This window comes from Choloepus didactylus, assembly GCF_015220235.1.
Source record: "Choloepus didactylus isolate mChoDid1 chromosome Y unlocalized genomic scaffold, mChoDid1.pri SUPER_Y_unloc1, whole genome shotgun sequence".
NCBI classification, from domain to species: Eukaryota; Metazoa; Chordata; class Mammalia; order Pilosa; family Megalonychidae; genus Choloepus; species Choloepus didactylus.
In genome coordinates, this window is record NW_023637624.1 from 7,539,464 (window position 1) to 7,556,395 (window position 16,932).

A 16,932-nucleotide genomic window follows, 5' to 3' on the forward strand; every position below is an offset into this window, starting at 1 on the left:
TGAGTGTACCAAAAGACTTCAAAGTAAGATCTCTGGATGGTTTTGGTGGAGGAGGTGATAATTAATATGAGGCATAACGTGATGACAACTCCAGTAATGCCTGCCAACCGCGTCACAGCCACGTACAGGCCTCCTTCTGGGTTCTGTAAAATACACACACACACACACACACACACACACACATTATTTGTAGACTCTCAAATAATACAGGACTACCTATTTTTAAAGTGTCCAGCTACTAGGTATTTTCATGCCTCCTTTTGATAATCCTAATCATCCTTTACAGAGAAATAGACTTAGACTATTTATTTTTAAATTTTAAAAAAGGCTTACATGGTTGCAGTCTCATAGGAAATACATATAACAGAATAACAAACAAAAGACATCAGTTGACTATAAGATGTCCTGAAAGTGTATGAAACTCTTTCTCCCTTTGATTTGCAATTAAAGGCCATGGTGCTTAGTTTGCAAATGTATTTTGGGCATGCTTAACATCTTAAGCTGGGTTCCCCAGAAGCAGGTCTTGAGGATTTACAGGCAAATGGTTTATGAAGAATGTGCTCCCAGGAAGGTGTTAAGGGAATGAGGACTAGGACAGGAAAGAGGGAAGAGTCAAGATCTCATCTCGGGCAAACCCTCTTAGAAGGTAGCTTTAGCTTGATCCTGCAGGGGAACCCTGGAGGGTATATTGCACCTCAGGGTTTGTCCTGACTCAAGACCAGGACCTGGGCTTTCATGGCCTGCACCTGCTAGTCACTGGCTCAGCACTGCCAAAGGAGTGGTAAACATCCAAGCCCTTCCAGATCTCTGAGCCTGCAGGCAAAGGGACTCTAGTAGCCCCAGAAAAGTCTTCTAAGGAAGAAACACTGTGACAGGCCATTGAAAGCAAAAGTGCTCAGAAGGAGGCTGGGGTGGGTTGGTGGGGGCGTGAGGGGATGTACATAGATACATAAAATGATCCAAGAGGATCACACAACAGTGTCTTCTCACTTGGTATGATCACAGTACCACCCTTATATATCATTGCACAAACAATGAACAATGTAAAAGACAGTGTAGAAAAATAATTTGATTTGTTTGTTCAGTTTAACCCCCCCACCCCGCCACCCAAGTAGATTGGCAAGTTCTTCTCATATCAGCCTGAGGATAATATTTTTTGCAAAATTAAGGGTCTCCCTTTGTAATCTTTTCTAAACACAAGGGAACATGTTTGGAAGTTGGCATATAGTAATGGGATTTAGCTATCTTCCCAAGCCATTGGGCACATGAAGACGTCTTGGAGTTTCTCTTTGAGTGTAAGAAAATTTTCAACAACTGCTGGGAAGGAACAAGTCCGTGCCTCAGGATACCCTCAGGACTGAGCTTGAAGAGTTGCTCAGTAACTCCATGTAAGTAAACTTACTTCTTGAGGAATGACAATTAGCAGACATAGACTGTCCCTAAAATTTGTAGGTAAGAAAAAACAAAAGCATCCCTGACAGTTGTCAACCGGTAGCTGGTCTGGTACAAACATCTAGGCCAGGGTGTCCCCTAATTAACATAAGCAATTCATAGAACACTGACGTCAGATAAGGTCACTCTGTGACTGTGATAAAGTGAAACCAAAACAAGACCACTCCAAAATCATGTGTGAGTGGCGGCTACTACTTCTTTACCTGTTATAACTTTAACCCCGTTCCATTCCTTCTGCCTCTTAGAAAAAATTAAGATGCCCAATCCTAAAACTAGCCCCAATTCCTGACAGTACCTGATCGTGAGCAAATCTTTCCTTCCCTATCATCACCTGACACAAGCCCAAAGCTTATAAGAAGCCCCATTTAACACCCTTATGAGATGCCCCAAACTTCCTCATGATGTGAGGTCTCTTTTGCTACAACAAATGATAAACCCAGCTTTGTTTGACTACACGTGTGTTGCTGGCTTTCTTTGACTGGTGAGCATCATTATGGGCCTGCTGAAAATTATGGAGTTACTCCAGGCACCACATACACACATTCTCACAGGTGACTCTAAGGACCTGAAAAATATCTAGAGACCCTCCACCCACAGGGTCAGCAGTGCAGGAGACATTTTCTCTGAACTCACATCCTTATAACCTACAGACCTGTCCCTCTGAACGTTAGCCAACATTTTTGTTTGTTATGGCCAAGTAGAGTGCTTTGCTCACTGAAATCTAGCCTTCAGTTATAATGGCCTAGGGAACCTGTGAATAAGGAAATAAGAGGCTTACCTTGATTCTTTCTTGAACAAAATTGAGATAAGTTTCACCAGGCTTATCTCCAATGTTAGAGAGTAATATTGAATAATTATCAGAGTTGTTGACCCGGCCATTCACACACCACTCCACATTAAATAGATGGGCAATGGTATGGATAGCTAAAGGGGGAAGAGAAGAGAAAGTTTTAATGTAAGCTTTGTTTCTAGCTACAGCCCCTGACTCTGATAAGTTGCAAGGAGACCCTGACGTGACCCAAGATACTTATAAACAAGAACCGAGTCTCTAGGACCAAAGAGACAAGGCAATTCTAGTGGGAAAGTCTTCTCTCTTGCGGTGTGACCATGGGCAAGTCACTTAACCCCTCTAGTCTCAGTTTCCTCATTTGTAAAATGAAGATGTTGAACTACACGATCCTAAAGATCCAACCAAGTTCTGTAAAACAGCCTCGGTCTCTGAGGGTGTTTAAATGTGCTCTCATTCTGTCTTCCCTATATGTTTGTGTGCAAACAAGGAGACTCTAGCATACTGTGTGTCTATGGCTGACGTTACCTGCACTGAGAGATGACAAAATGTGATTGGATTGATACAAACCAATGGCCATATGTATGAGCCTCTTAAAAAAACAAATTGCATCATTTATTTAACAAACATTTACATTGGGCTTACTAGAGGGTAAACACTGTTATAAGTGCTTTACAATTACTTAATCCTTACACTGACCCAATGATATCGGTGCTATTATTGCCACCTCAGTTTACAGATGAGGAAACTGAGGCAGAGATTGCTTTGACTCTTGCCCATGGTCATCTAGCTAGGAAGTATCAGAATTCAAACCCAGGCAGTTTGGCATGTGATTCTCTGCTCTTAACTAGTACACTATGCTGCTTTCCAATAAGATTTTAACAAAAATGTCATTTTGAACCATTTTGTTTGCCATAGCTCAGAAAGCTTGCGTGACATACTAGTAGGAGAAAAGAAACCTAATTGCATGACTGCAAACCAAGCCTATTTGACTGAGGTTATGTGAAATACTCCTTAAGGGCAGAGTAAAAGTCTGCTTTGGTCGTCAGTGTACCTGCCTAATATCTAGCACATCAATTATATAATAATGAATTAGTGGAGATTTGATAACAGTCTCAGATATAGTCCTTTCTTGCACCACCACCCCAACATACCCACTCTCCATATATCAAGCTATGTGGCTGGAGAGGTTCAAACTTCTCCAACTTCAACTTTCAGGAGTTCTCACTTCCCTAACCACATTTCTTTCTTTCCTTCTGAACTTCCAGTCACCTCCATTGTTCTACATATCACATTTTCAACCAATCCCTAAATTATGTTAATAATTATAATTCATAATATAATAATAATAAAGAATGTGGTTAGCTAATAAGGCCTATCTTAAGGGATTCACAGCTTATGAGCTGTGATTCCTGTGGGGTTACTGCAAGAAATCCATGAATCCACATATGCACCCAGTGTTTCTGTAAATTGAATGAATAAAAGTTTGGAAATGTGGATTTGCAAACTTTTTTTGATTAAAAAGGGATCCTCACAATGGAAAAGGGTGAAGACACTGAACTTGCCTCCTCTGATGGCATATTTTCATTTTTATACTAAAATACTGATGAAGAGATTTGAAGACCTAAAGGACTAAATTCTAATATTAGGATGGCAGAAAGAGTGGTGAATATTTTGCATTGAACTCAATTAAAAATGCAGCACAGCCAACCACTACCTAACCTACCTCCTAAAGGTTGGTCTCCTGAAAAAAAAAAAGCCTCTAAAAATGGAGGGGACTCTCTAGTTCCAAGTTTTCTTTGCAATCTTAATAAACTTACCAGTGTGAAGTGCAATCATCCATGCCACCATTTTATGAAAGGTGAGGCTTCTGTCCAATTGTCTTCGAATTCTTGTTGAGCAGCACTTTGGAATAAGGGGAAAAGAGCAGAATAATAATTGCTAACAAGAAGGCTTTCTATATATCTGGTTTGATACATATAATCTCATTTCATTCTCACAACCACCCTACAAAGTACTGTTATTATTATTGTCACTTGATAGATGAAAAAACTGAGACTCAAGAAATGCAGTCATCTATGTACCCAAGGTCAAATAGTCAGTAAGAAGCAAAGCAGCCTAGTCATGTTTTCTGGTCTCATACCAGTGCCAGGGAAAGTCTCTCCTGGAATCTATTGCCTAATTGTATAAAAATACAAATTTGAATAGAAACCGTATCTAACCCAATAGTTCCTATTTCAGATTAGTTTATTCAATAAACTGGGGATATAAAAATGTGTATAAAATACCTTCAAAAATCTGACAGTCTAGTGGGGACACAAGACAAGTGAACTGTTCTAGACATGTGAATGGTTCTAGAACAGCATTCTTCTAGGACATAGACACTACAGGAAGAGAAAGAAGAGTCCACTTGCCCATGAAAATCAGACATGACATCACAAGGAACATGACTGACCAAATAATAACAACAACAATAGCAATCGCTAGTATTTATCAAGAGCTTGTGCAAGAAACTGCCTTAAGTGATTTGCATGGTTTGACTCTTCTCATTCTTATATTGACACTATGAGGAAGGTACTATTATTATCACTGCATGACTGATGAGGAAACAAATGCCTAGAGAGATTAACTTGCCTTAAGTTCACACAGCTAATAAGAGGCAGAGCTGGGATTTAAACCCAGGCCATCTGATAACAGAGTTTCTATCAATATCCTGATACTTCAACCTTTATATGATTACCCGGACATTAAAAATGGTATTTGGGTCCGTATTTTAGTGTAATTGTCCTACCTGCATATGTTAGAATATGTGGGTTTGAATCTGAATTCAGGCCAGCAGTCAAAGCAGAAAAAACATCTTGCCTATTGGGTGGATGAGAACTTTGCCCTCCTGAAAGCTAGCCAACTCTTTTCTCTGACTGTTTTGTTCCTGAATCTAAAGACACTGCCACAGAGATTCAGAGAACATTAAGAGGAGGAAAGTGAAGTGCCAAAAAATTCTTAGATATTTTAAATATGTGATTCTAAATTCTGTATTCAATTTAAACAAAGATATATTTAATATTTGGCTTCCTTGTTTTAATAAAATGTCCTGATTTTATAGAAAACATATAATTGCCTGGAAAACTGTGCTTATTCAACAATCTCTGAATTAGCTGCACATAGGGAAACTGGGCTGTTTGGACTGTGAGAGCAGATTCCTGGACTTTCAGAAATACTAGTAAGGAAGACATTGAGGATTTCAGAAAAAGTAAAAAGAATTAGACTTTACTGAGTGCCTTCTGTAAGCCAGGCAGTTACTTATAATCATTACCTCATTTAATACAACTAGGTAGGTATTATCCTCTTTTTGCCAATAAGAGAACTAAGGCTAAGGTCTCAAAATGGCTGTGATCCAAGTCTATTTGTCTTTAAGGTTCATGCCCTTTGTTGCTAATAATAATAATAGCAACAAATAATAATTGCAACAAATGCAAAAATACAGTCACTATTATTCTAAGGGCCTAAAAACCTGAGACAAAAATTTAAATGTAAGTATTCCACGTGGAAGAGGATTCCAAAAATGTGGGTAGGGAAGTGAGGAAGTGAGACGGGGGAGGACAAGAAACCCATTAAAGATGAATTATACCAACATCGCTATTATATTATCTCAGTGGGCTCAATCTCAATAGGGAAGTCTGAGAGACTGTGCAGAACACTCTTCAGAGTTATTTTACCTGAGGGGTTAAGGAATTAGGGTATTTATCCACCAATTCCCATCCATAAGTGACTGAGGGCTGCCCCCAGGGCATCAACAATCTGGCTTTTTAGGCCTGCCCCAAGTGAAAGCTTAAGGAAGATCCTCATGCAGAGATCACTGGTGCTGGCAGAAGGAAGCTGTCCCAGTATTGGAACTGTCAGTGCTTGAGGGGATAGGGGTGGGATACCAACATCATCCCCGCTGGAGCTGAAACAGTGACTTAGAGTCAGAGCAAAGATTTCCTTTTGGAGATAGCTTTTTTTTTTTTTACATTTCTGTGGGTGAAAAATTGACTGTCCTTGTTTTCTTACATGGCCTCTGGGCGTCTTTTGTGTTAATTCCAAGTGCTGACAGTTGTATTGCTATGTTGTATCCTTGACAATTTTAAGGAAATATTTTTTTTCCTGTTTCCCAATTTCTAGTTTCCTCCATACTTTCTAAGAGTCCTAGCGGTAGGCAGAATTTTAAGATGACACCCAATGACCCTGGACTTGTATAATCTCCTCTCCTTAAGTATGGGCGGAACCTGTGAATATGATGAAATCTACGATTTTGTCACATTATATGACAAAAGGGATTTTGCAAAGGTAATTAAAATCCTGAATCAATTGAACTTAAGAGGGAGATTGTCTGAGTGGGCCTGACCTAATAACAGGAGTCCTTTAAATCTGGGTCTGGAAGTCAGAGACTCAGGAAGTCAGAAATTCAAAGCATGGGAAGGACGTTAAGCTCCATTGCTGGTGTGAAGATGGAGGGGCCTATAGGATTTGAGAATGGTTCCAGGCTGGCAGTCAGCAAGGACACAACTACAAGGAATTCATTTCTGCCAACAAGAATGAATTTGGAAGCAGAGTTTTACCCAGAGTTTCCAGATGAGACCTCAGCCCAGTTGACACCTTGATTTCATCTTTGTGCTACCCTAAGCAGAGAGAACCCAGACATGTCTGCTGGATTTCTGGCCTGAAGGATGTGACCTAATAAATGGTGGTTGTTTTAAGCCTCTGAGTTTGTGGTAATTTGTTACACAGCAATAGAAAACTAATGCAGACCTTATTGAAGTGATGAGACTCGATGAGTCCTAAAAATCAGGGAATGCGAATTAGCAGAGACAGAAAGGAGTACTGGGTTACGTTTCAGACAGCAAATTCTGATGTCAGATATACTTGTGTTGGATCCCAGCCCTAACACCTAACTATGTGACACTGAATCTTTTACTCACTCAGTCTCCATTTTCCTTATTTGTATATTTATCATAGTTCTTCCCTCATAGATCTGTTGCACAGATTAATTGAGAGGTGCTAATGAATATTTGATGCTGTTTTGTATCATTTAACTTTTCAGCATATGTGGCTTGGCTCACCAGCTAGAGGGTAAGCTTCCCATAGACAGAGCAATATGTCACATACTTCTTAAATCTTTCAGTAATTATTTGGTTGAATCAATAAATTATACCTTCACTGCCACAGAACCCAAGATGACTGCTCTAAACCTGTAGAGAGGTATTTACCCCCATACCTGTACTTGCCACACTGTTTTCTTTTTGACTTCTTGACAAATCCTTTTGAAACTCTGAGGGGGAAATACACTGGCTCCATCTGCTGAATTTGAAGAAAGAGAATGGGGTTTCATCGAGACCCCTACACTGTCTGCATAGTCTTATTCTCCTCCTCATCATCAACATGGATCAACAAACACATGAAACAATACCCCTTACCTGCTTTAGCAACAGGCCATTAAAGAAAAAGAAACTGAATATCAGAATAATGGAGAGATGAGCTTGGGAAATACAAGAATCTCTCAGTAATATTCTGTTTTATCTAAATAGATAATTTTTTAAAAGCTAGTTAATATAAAACACATATATCTTATTAAAAGGAAAAACAGAAGCTATGAGTCGCTATTGAGCTAGTGGAATGAATCCTATCAGGAGAGCAATCCCTACTTTTTTCCAGCTACCACCTTCATTGAGGTCAGGAATGGCCAAAAAAAAATCCGAAGAGCAGACATAGGTCATGATGCTACTTGGCTTTCAAGAATATAATTTCTTCATTTCCTGAAAAGAAGGCAAGAGAGGGCCAGTGGTGGGGTGAGATGCAAGTGCTTTGCTGCCTGTGGCTATAAAGATGTTCGTCATCGTTGTTCCTTCCTATTGTGCTGATAATATTTATATGCTTTTTAATTACTTTTAAATTATTGCCTGCCACCTACCAAGTACCCAAGCTGCCATCATGCCCCATAGTTTCCTCACTGAGCTACCTTCTTGCTTTCTGCCATTGATTTCTAAAAGGAAGTTTCTCTGCTACTGTCATTTTAGAGTCTTGCCCAATCTCAGTAAATTGCCATTCTAGTGCAAGGGAGATTATTGAGTCATTTCAGCAGATTTCTATGCTCTACTTAAACTGCAAGGGGGGGAAAACCCCATCATTTCAAAATAAAACAAAAACGAGAAGTGGAACTAAAAAGAAGTGCATATTTACCGAGTTTCTGTAACATGAGTCTTATGGAAACTTTAAAATTCTATTTTATGTATATTTGGTCTCACCACAAACACTGTTAATGAATCTGAATTAGACATTTATATCTTGGAAGAACTTGTAAAAGTCAGCCTTGAATTTCTGTTTGAATGATGAAAATGTGTGGGCAATGGATGTTGGTGATGGTGGCACAGCATTGTGAATGTGAGGAGTACCAGTGGATTATACACTTGAAGGTGGTTAACATGGGAACATTTTAGTTGTATATATGTTACTACATTAAAAACTTTTTTTAAAAAAAGTCCACCTTGGAACTACAGAACTCAGGCTTAGAAGCTGACAGTACTGACCAAACGTGATGGCAGTAGCATAACTGCTAAGTATGAAGAGCATCACCTTATATTGTACAGCACTTTTTATCTTTTTGAGATTACCTATTTATTCTCTATATCCCCCATAAGACTCTAAGCTCCTTGAGCTCATGGTCCATCCATGTCTCAGTCTTTATTAAACACATAGCTGGCCATCAGCAAATATTTGTTGACTGATGACTCATTTATTGGTGAACTGAATCAATTATACTTTCGAAATATCATTATCATTCTTACATTTGCATTATTCTATTTGATTTTTGGCCAAGAAAACTATGGGTCAGAGAGTACAAGAGACTTGTCCTTCACCACCTGGTTAGAGATAGACCCAAGTTGAGGGCCTTTGACTCCCAGATTATACAGTTACAGATAAGATCTCACCCTCTCACTTCCTGTTTCTTTCAGACCTTAAGACTAAGACTGCTTTCCAATTAGAAATTAGTTTCTGGTGACAAGTTGGGTTATTAAGGCTTCCTCAGGGATTTCTTTATGCTAGCCCCACCCTTCTCGCCATCTCCCTCACGAAAGCAGGCTGAGAGCCTTTACGCCTACCTTCCCTGGGGTGGGTTAACCCTTGAGGCTTTATTTTTCTAGGTAACCAGAAGGATTGCAAAGCGATGTCTAAAAGATTAAGACCACTGGAAATTAAGCCAAAGTTCTGTTTGCCTAGCACTCTACTAAGGAATCCTTGAAGTTACAACATTCTTGTCCTTTCTAGCCTAGGTTATTTGGCATGCTCAAAAATTCATATATATGATGGATTTTCTAAGACCTTAATACCTCAACAGGGCAGTTGCAAGTTTATGTGACGTGTAGGAAAGTGAATGGGCTCTAGAGGGGGGCAGTGCACAATGACCTGGGTTTGAATCGCAGTTCTCTCATTTAATTTCACTGGCTTGATATGAAGGTTTTGTGAAATGAGGTCTATGATGCCTCAATAAGTGGCCGCTATTTTGATTTCCAACATTAGTCACAGCAAGCTCACTCAGTTGATTCCCAATCAGAAAGAAAAATGTTTTAATTGCACAGTTCACATTTCAGAATGGGAATCAGGGACAGAGGGGTACACCCTGCCTGTAAAAAAAAAATATTGCATGCTGCTAGTTTTTAAAAACATATTCTTTAAAGAAAATAAAAAGAAGGGTTCATCTGGTTACAGAGCTGAGCTTCTCTGTGAAGTGGGGTCCCTTTCCTTTAATCCCAAAACATCTGAAAAGCAACAGCATTGTGTAAACGGCATTAGGCCATGGGGAGGGGGGAGTGAGGCTGGGCCTGCACCAGTTAAAGGAAGCAAAACTTTATGTTTAGGGGAGGCAAAGCTGCGGTTGCACGCATCAGCCAAGCGTAACCCTTTTAACAATAACTGCTCCAGGTCCAAGTGAAACTTTTTGTAACCCTTTACTAATCAATAGCTGCTCCAGTCTCAAGTGAAACTCTTTGTGAAATTATTTTTGTGAAATTGTTTTGTATGATCAATAACTGCTCCAGTTCCAAGTGAAACTCTTTGTGTAATTGTTTTTGTGATCAAGAGCTAAACTGCCAACTCTGCTTCTGTAAGAATAGCTTGCTTGCTTGCGTTTCTAGGATACGGTTTCTGTCTATATAAGGCACCAGCGCACACAGGTGGGGGCTGCTTGCTGAACTCCCTGAGTGGAGTGAGAGACAGCAGCCGCCTGCTAGCTGGCTAATAAAAGGCTGTTTAAATTCTGTTTGGCTGTCTCGTACTTTAACTCGCGGGCACCATAACACTCTGCCATTTGGAGAGCAGCCTCATTTCATCCCCTTGCTTTAGAAACACAGGTAAGGGTCTTTGCTCCTGGGCCACAGGAAGCCTTAAAGCTACTGTTGCAACATGCACTGCTCATTAAACATGGCAGCTCAACTGCGGTGTAATTTGGGCCTGTAGAGTAATAAGGATTTGTTAATGGGCCATCTCAGTGAAAACACCGCCTGTTTCTGAGGGTTTACTTTCTCTATGTAGAAAGTATTTGAACGGGGGAAAAAAAGTCATGTCTTTTAAAAACAAAATGCTACAGTGTAGAAGTTCATTCAACAAATGTTCAAGGAGTACCCTTAATACATCATTGCACTTCAGAGTTGGCTTATCAATAAACTTTCCATCAAGTGGCGTTTTACCTCTGGTTTCATATGTTGAGAAGATTATTTGGAATTCCTTGTAATCAATGTCTTTGCTAATACTAAACACTGTTTGTAGTTTTTGGTTTTTTGTGGCTGTCAGTTTGCAAGACAAAGTTGTGCAATAGATGGTTTATGGCTTAAGGTAAGGAAACTCATCATGGTTTTGCCCTGGGAAAAAAGTCATGACTCTTGGAACAGCTTAAAGTGTTTCCCAACATTCTTCTTCAGTTTTTTTCTCTCGTGAAGTGAAGGTGTTACTTTTAAAATATGCTTGTGAGAGTCTAATTTTAGCATTCAGTTTAAGATGAAATGGCATTTTGCAAAGAGTGAAGTCAGATAAAATAAAAGCTTCATTGCAACCTACTAATGCTATGACAGCAAATCAGGTGTAGTATAGCTCTTACAGAAAAAAAAAATCCCCCTTAGTATCAGTGTGAATTTAGTACAAGTAGGAAAAATGAAGATTTCAAGGCAAGTTGTACTCATTATTTACAGTTTAGTTCACTTTCCTCCACAAAAAAATATTCTGTGACAGCCAAACTAAGTATTAACTCCTCAGCTAAACATTTAAGGTCTTAGCCCACCTGCAAAGCTCCAATCTTCCCTCCAGCTTTATCTCAGATACCTGCCCTACATTCCTGTCAAAATAGTTTGCTTGCCGCTCTCTTCTATAAATGATGTCTACTTTCCCAGCTCTATGCTTTAACCCATATTCTTCTCCATGTAGAACTCCTTGCTCTCTCATTTACCATGCCTAGAGGCTTGTGTATTCTTCTATGTCAATCTCTGATGATACAGATACACATGCACACGTGCGCGCACACACAGATTGGCTGTAGGTTGCATTTTTTAAAGGCTATCCCAGGTTAAATGGTTGCCGCAGAAAGTCCCACCAACAAAAAATATAGAAATAGAATAGAGATTTGGGCATGGCTTGGCTCATGAGTGTTCTTCAGAGGCTGGAATCCTCACAAACCATTGGCTTGCTTTCCCAAGAAAAGGCATTTAGCTTGAAGTTCTTAGAAAATTTGAGGAACTCAGTGAACGTTTGCTCTTACTGCACTGGAACCCCTGAGGAAGGAGAGTAGATTTCGACAGACTGGCAGCAGGATCAGCATGCAGCTGAAATTCAGGCAGGCTGCAGGGGCCCGGGCCAATGCCAATGCCGACAAGGCAGAAAAGGGAGCAGGGTGACTCCTGGGAGTCCAAATCTGGCTCCCCCAGATCCCCAGGACTCCCAGCCTGAGGCCCATATACCAGAGACATCACTTTATCCAATGGAAGGAGATCCCTCAAAGGCAAGGGTTTTCTTTTAGGGCCCATTGTTTTAATCTGAAACTGGCCCTTCCTGCTCATCCCTAACATTTTATCATGACAATGTTCAAACATATAGAGAAGTTAAAAGAATTTTACAGTGAATACCTGTTTACCCATTTCACAGATTCTACCATTTACATTTTCCTACACTTGCTTTATGACATATCTATCCATCTATCCATCCCTCTATGCCTCCATCAACCTGTCTTATTTTTTGGATGCAATTCAAAGTAGATTGCAGCATCAGCTAGCTTCCCTCTAAATACTTCAGCATGCATATCATTGACTACAGTTCAGTATTAAAACTGTGCCTTTTTAAGATTTCATAAAAGGTTCTCTTAGCACTTAGACTGACCTTAACAGTAACTTAAGTTGGTATGGTGTAATGCTTTGGGATTACAATTGTTACCGTCTAATGCCTTGTAGTATAACGTAAGTTGCATATTTGGGAGGGGAAAATCAAAGGGAAGCCATTCTTCTCAGTATCAATGTGGATAAGTTAACAGCAATTATAATAATGTAGTAAACTTATCTATCATATAATTATTTATACATATCAATAACATTTTAATAATTACTATTAATTCATAAACTTATGGATCTAGTAGGATGTAAATGATACTCTCCAGGGTCAACTGCCACTGTAATTATTTTCATTTGTGATGAAGAAGAGGCCTGGCTGTTCAAGGAACCAAGAATACTAAGTACCCAAGGAAATTCAGGGGCCTGCACTCTGCTGGTGTGTGGCCCTTGAGAAAGTTTCCCAAAGGCTCCATTCATAGGGAGAAGCTGACTTTCTGATTTCAAACATCACCAGGTGCAGGATTCACCATGATGAAAAGTGGTGGGAATCAGATCATTTAGAGAATATGAAAAGTCCCATGTGTTCCAGATGTGTCACGCCTGGATTGCTCTCTCCAAACTGGCCTTGCATTTCAGAGTCAGTGTTAGATTTACCTTTTAAGCTAAATAATGGGACCATGGTTCTTGGGAGAGAAGGGATGCTGCTAGGACTCTCTGTCGCACTTTTGTTTGTCCCACACTGGAAGGCCTTAAGAGATTCTTGCCTAGGAAGTTGCAATGGAGGGAGTGAGGTTGATCGTGCTGTTGGGGTTGGTCAGAATGTTGATTTAAAGTGTTAAAGGAGGTATGAACAAGAATGTCTGATGAGCAACGTCAGCAACCAGCCAATTTTGCATGAGATGGAACTTACACTAACCCCAAGAAGTTTCTGCGTGTAGAAGAACTTATCTGGGACATCATAAACCCGGTAGTAAGTGACAAAGAGGAAGACATTCATCCCAAGCCATGCAACCTTCACAAACAGAAATAGTGAAGTTTTCATGTTTCAACAGGTAGGTTCCATGAAAGGTTGGAGTCAGACGAAAGAGTCAGGACTACTCCAAGTCCAGACTTGGATAAATGTGCTTACAAAGCTGGATGTAACCAGCTTAGGGTCAGCTGTTTCCTACAACAGTGTCACTACACTTCTGTGTAATTAACCTTTCCACCGTGTCTTGTTCCCCATTGTTGGTTTACTTCTTGGCCCATATGTATTCCAAGTAGTTGTTATCAGTCTATCTTCCTTCCTTTCTTTTTCCTCCTCTTTCCTTCTTAACATCAGATAGGTAGGTAACAGCAGATGACTCTTCTTAAAATAAGAAGGCAAAAGAATATGCTCCTATTGCTACCCCAACACCATGGAATATTTTGTTCTACTCTCAAGGTGCCGGTCACCTCCTTCCACCACACAGTACCCCACCCCAGCTGGTGGGAGTCTCACCAGCTAAAACGCCAAATCTTTCATCCAATTTGGTAACTTTTGTTTAATTTTTGGAGGAGGAGATATTGAGCATGGATGAGGGAGGGATGGGATTTAAAAACAGAGACACTTCTAGATTGTGACTGCTGATTTCATCCCAAGCAATAACCACATCAAGCAGTGATTCTGCCCAGTCCTCTACTCTCAGCCCCATAGGGATTTCTTCTTACTGTGATTTGAAGCTATTAAAATCCCATGGCTGCCTGAGACCAGAAATTTGCCCCCCTTTTACAAAGAAGCAGGTGCTAAAGTGCTTCTCCATTCCTGGACCTTGTCATTCTTTCTTGCTCTTGCTTGTGTGAGTATAAAATTGAGAAGGGGGTCATTTCTTGGGGAAAATTGTGGGCTAAAAGGATAATTTGAACTTGTTTTCTACAGGATTGATCTCTGTAAATAATGATTTCAAAAACTCAAGTTTATAGTTCTGAGTTCTCAGAAAAAAATTGTATTAACTTTAAAATGTTGATTTGGCATAAAATGTTGATTTGGCATAAAAAGTATCTTTTAAATGACAAAATACTTGTTGTTTTTATATGTGCCACTGATTTCTTTCTATCTCTAAAACTCAAAGTCTAAATTCATGGCAAATTCTTTCAAAAGTTCCATTCATAAGTTTTTTAGCATGTGTATTATGTTTCCATTGGCTATTTGGAAGGGTTTTTTAGATATCCCAATTTGTTCTTCACTGCTTTGGTGAGATCATCATCTATAGACTAAGAAGTGTAGGGAATAATATGCGTATTTGAAAATTAACCATATCTTTTTATTACAAAAAGTGTTTCTCAAGATAGGTTATATTGTTTTAGAGTCTGGATACCTTATTTCAATTCTCTTCTCTCAGATTTTCATAAACCTTACAAATAACTCAAGTTTAGACCACAGAGAAAAGAAAGTGCTGGGTTTCTTTTTTTTTAAAGGAAGTTGAGAACTGCAATCGTTTATGCGATAATTGCTGAAATAACGGTCAATTTCCCGTATACATGAGTCAATCTTGTACTCCTTATTTGGAAAATGGTATAAAATTTCAGTTGGCTACTTTTAAAATGGTATAAGCACATAAAAAGTAGAGAGAAATTTGTCTCTTAGTAAATACTAGAAACAACTCAGAATCGGGGTCATTAGCATGCAATGTCCTCTACTCTGTGAAATGCCGGCTAATTTAGTACTCCCAGGAACTCAAGATATACACTAGGAGAAGTGAACCCCCCAAGTACATTCTTCCCATTAAGAAATTGAAAGCATGGACTCAGTCCACTTACTGATTGATGTATATTCACAAAGTAAATCAGTTTCAACAAGATTTCTCAAACAAACAAAAAAGGATTTACTCTATTTTACCTCCTAAGAGAACCCAAGCAACCCAGAGAATTCAAAATTCATATCTCTTTATACTTACGATGACGAATATGGGGAGCCCCTCATTCACAGCCCAGTTCCCCATGGTGGCAGAGGTTCAATACGTGTGTCTACCTTTCTTTTACACGATGCTGCTTCTTCCCATGAGGAAATGAAAACAGCAGCCTCAGGGCAATCTGTTTCTTTTTCTATTATCAGAAATTAGCTAATCATTGGTTAACCTAGAAGCTTGTTTCCATAACAAACTTAAATCTTTAACCCACAAAAGCTACAGAAAAAAGTCTGTAAAGAACCAACCAACTAAACTTAGCGGAAAGTGAAACCAACTCTACAACTGAAAGACAAATGACAGTGAAATTCATGGGATGCATTTTACACAGTGAATTTTTGACTACTTAGTTATCAAATAGCACATTTCTAAAATGACCTAACTAGCCATGACTGGGAACCGGGTAAAACAAATTAAATAGATATGGTGTCTTTTGACAAACTGAAGCAGGATTTATAGTCTTGTTAAGAAAATAATAATAATAATGATAGTGATGTCTGATATTTATAGAATGCTTACTATATGACAGACACTGTTCTAAGCAATATGTGTATATGATTTGATATATGTATGTGTTTTTATAGACATATAATCTCAACTCATTTGTTACTCACAACCCAACCCGTATAAGGTAGGTTCTTTTATGTTCAAATTAACAGATGAAGAACTGAGGCCCAGAGAAGTTAGTTATTTGGCCAAGGTCACACAAGTAGGAAACAATGGAGTTAGGATTTGAATCCTGTGCAATTCGACTCCAAAGTCTATTCTTTTAACCATGATACCAGAAAAAAAGCTTGACAGTACCAACCGCAACCTCAATCAATCCACATAAAACTACAAGAAATGAAAATATACAGATATAAACTAAAATGTTCTAGCGACTACAGTTTCCCCAGTCAGGCATGACATCCTCTAGGTTTGGCATGTTATTAGGGTTAGAACAAAGGAATATTAGATGTGGTAGATGCCGGAAGCCAGCTGTAGAATTTCTTTCTGACTGCTACCCAGAATTCAGGACCCAAAAGAGACAGGAGTGTAGGGTAGTGAGTCCACTCTCAGATGAAAGTCAGCTAATTGCACCAGGGTGGTTGTACAGCATCTATAGATAATAAGAACATGAAAGAAGAAGTTGAAAAAGCAGAAGGGAACAAGAGAAAGAAAGAGGAGGGATAAGAATTCTTTTTTTAAAAATTAAATTCAGTTTTATTGAGGTATATTCATATACCACACAATCATCCATGGGGTACAATCAACTGCTTACAGTACCATTATATAGTTATATGAATTCTTTGGGCTTCTGTCTGTGAATGACTTGGGACAACCCCAGAGCTATGACAGTTAAGTAATATCATTTTTCATTTTTAACAGTTAAGGAAAAGTACTCGACTGTGACCTTTTCCATTGCTCTTGGAACCATGTGTAATCC

At 39.2% G+C, this 16,932-nt stretch overlaps 1 protein-coding gene across 1 annotated transcript in view; it reads right to left on the reverse strand.

Moving 5' to 3' along the window:
* Positions 1–15,486, reverse strand: part of LOC119525900 (cytochrome b-245 heavy chain-like) — a 33,052-nt gene extending 17,566 nt beyond the window's left edge. The window contains 4 exon segments of the mRNA XM_037824691.1: positions 2–143; positions 2,231–2,376; positions 4,060–4,144; positions 12,021–15,486. Of these exon segments, the coding sequence (XP_037680619.1) occupies positions 2–143; positions 2,231–2,376; positions 4,060–4,144; positions 12,021–12,215 (568 nt within the window). The 5' untranslated portion in view covers positions 12,216–15,486.
* Between the last annotated feature and the right edge of the window lie 1,446 nt (positions 15,487–16,932).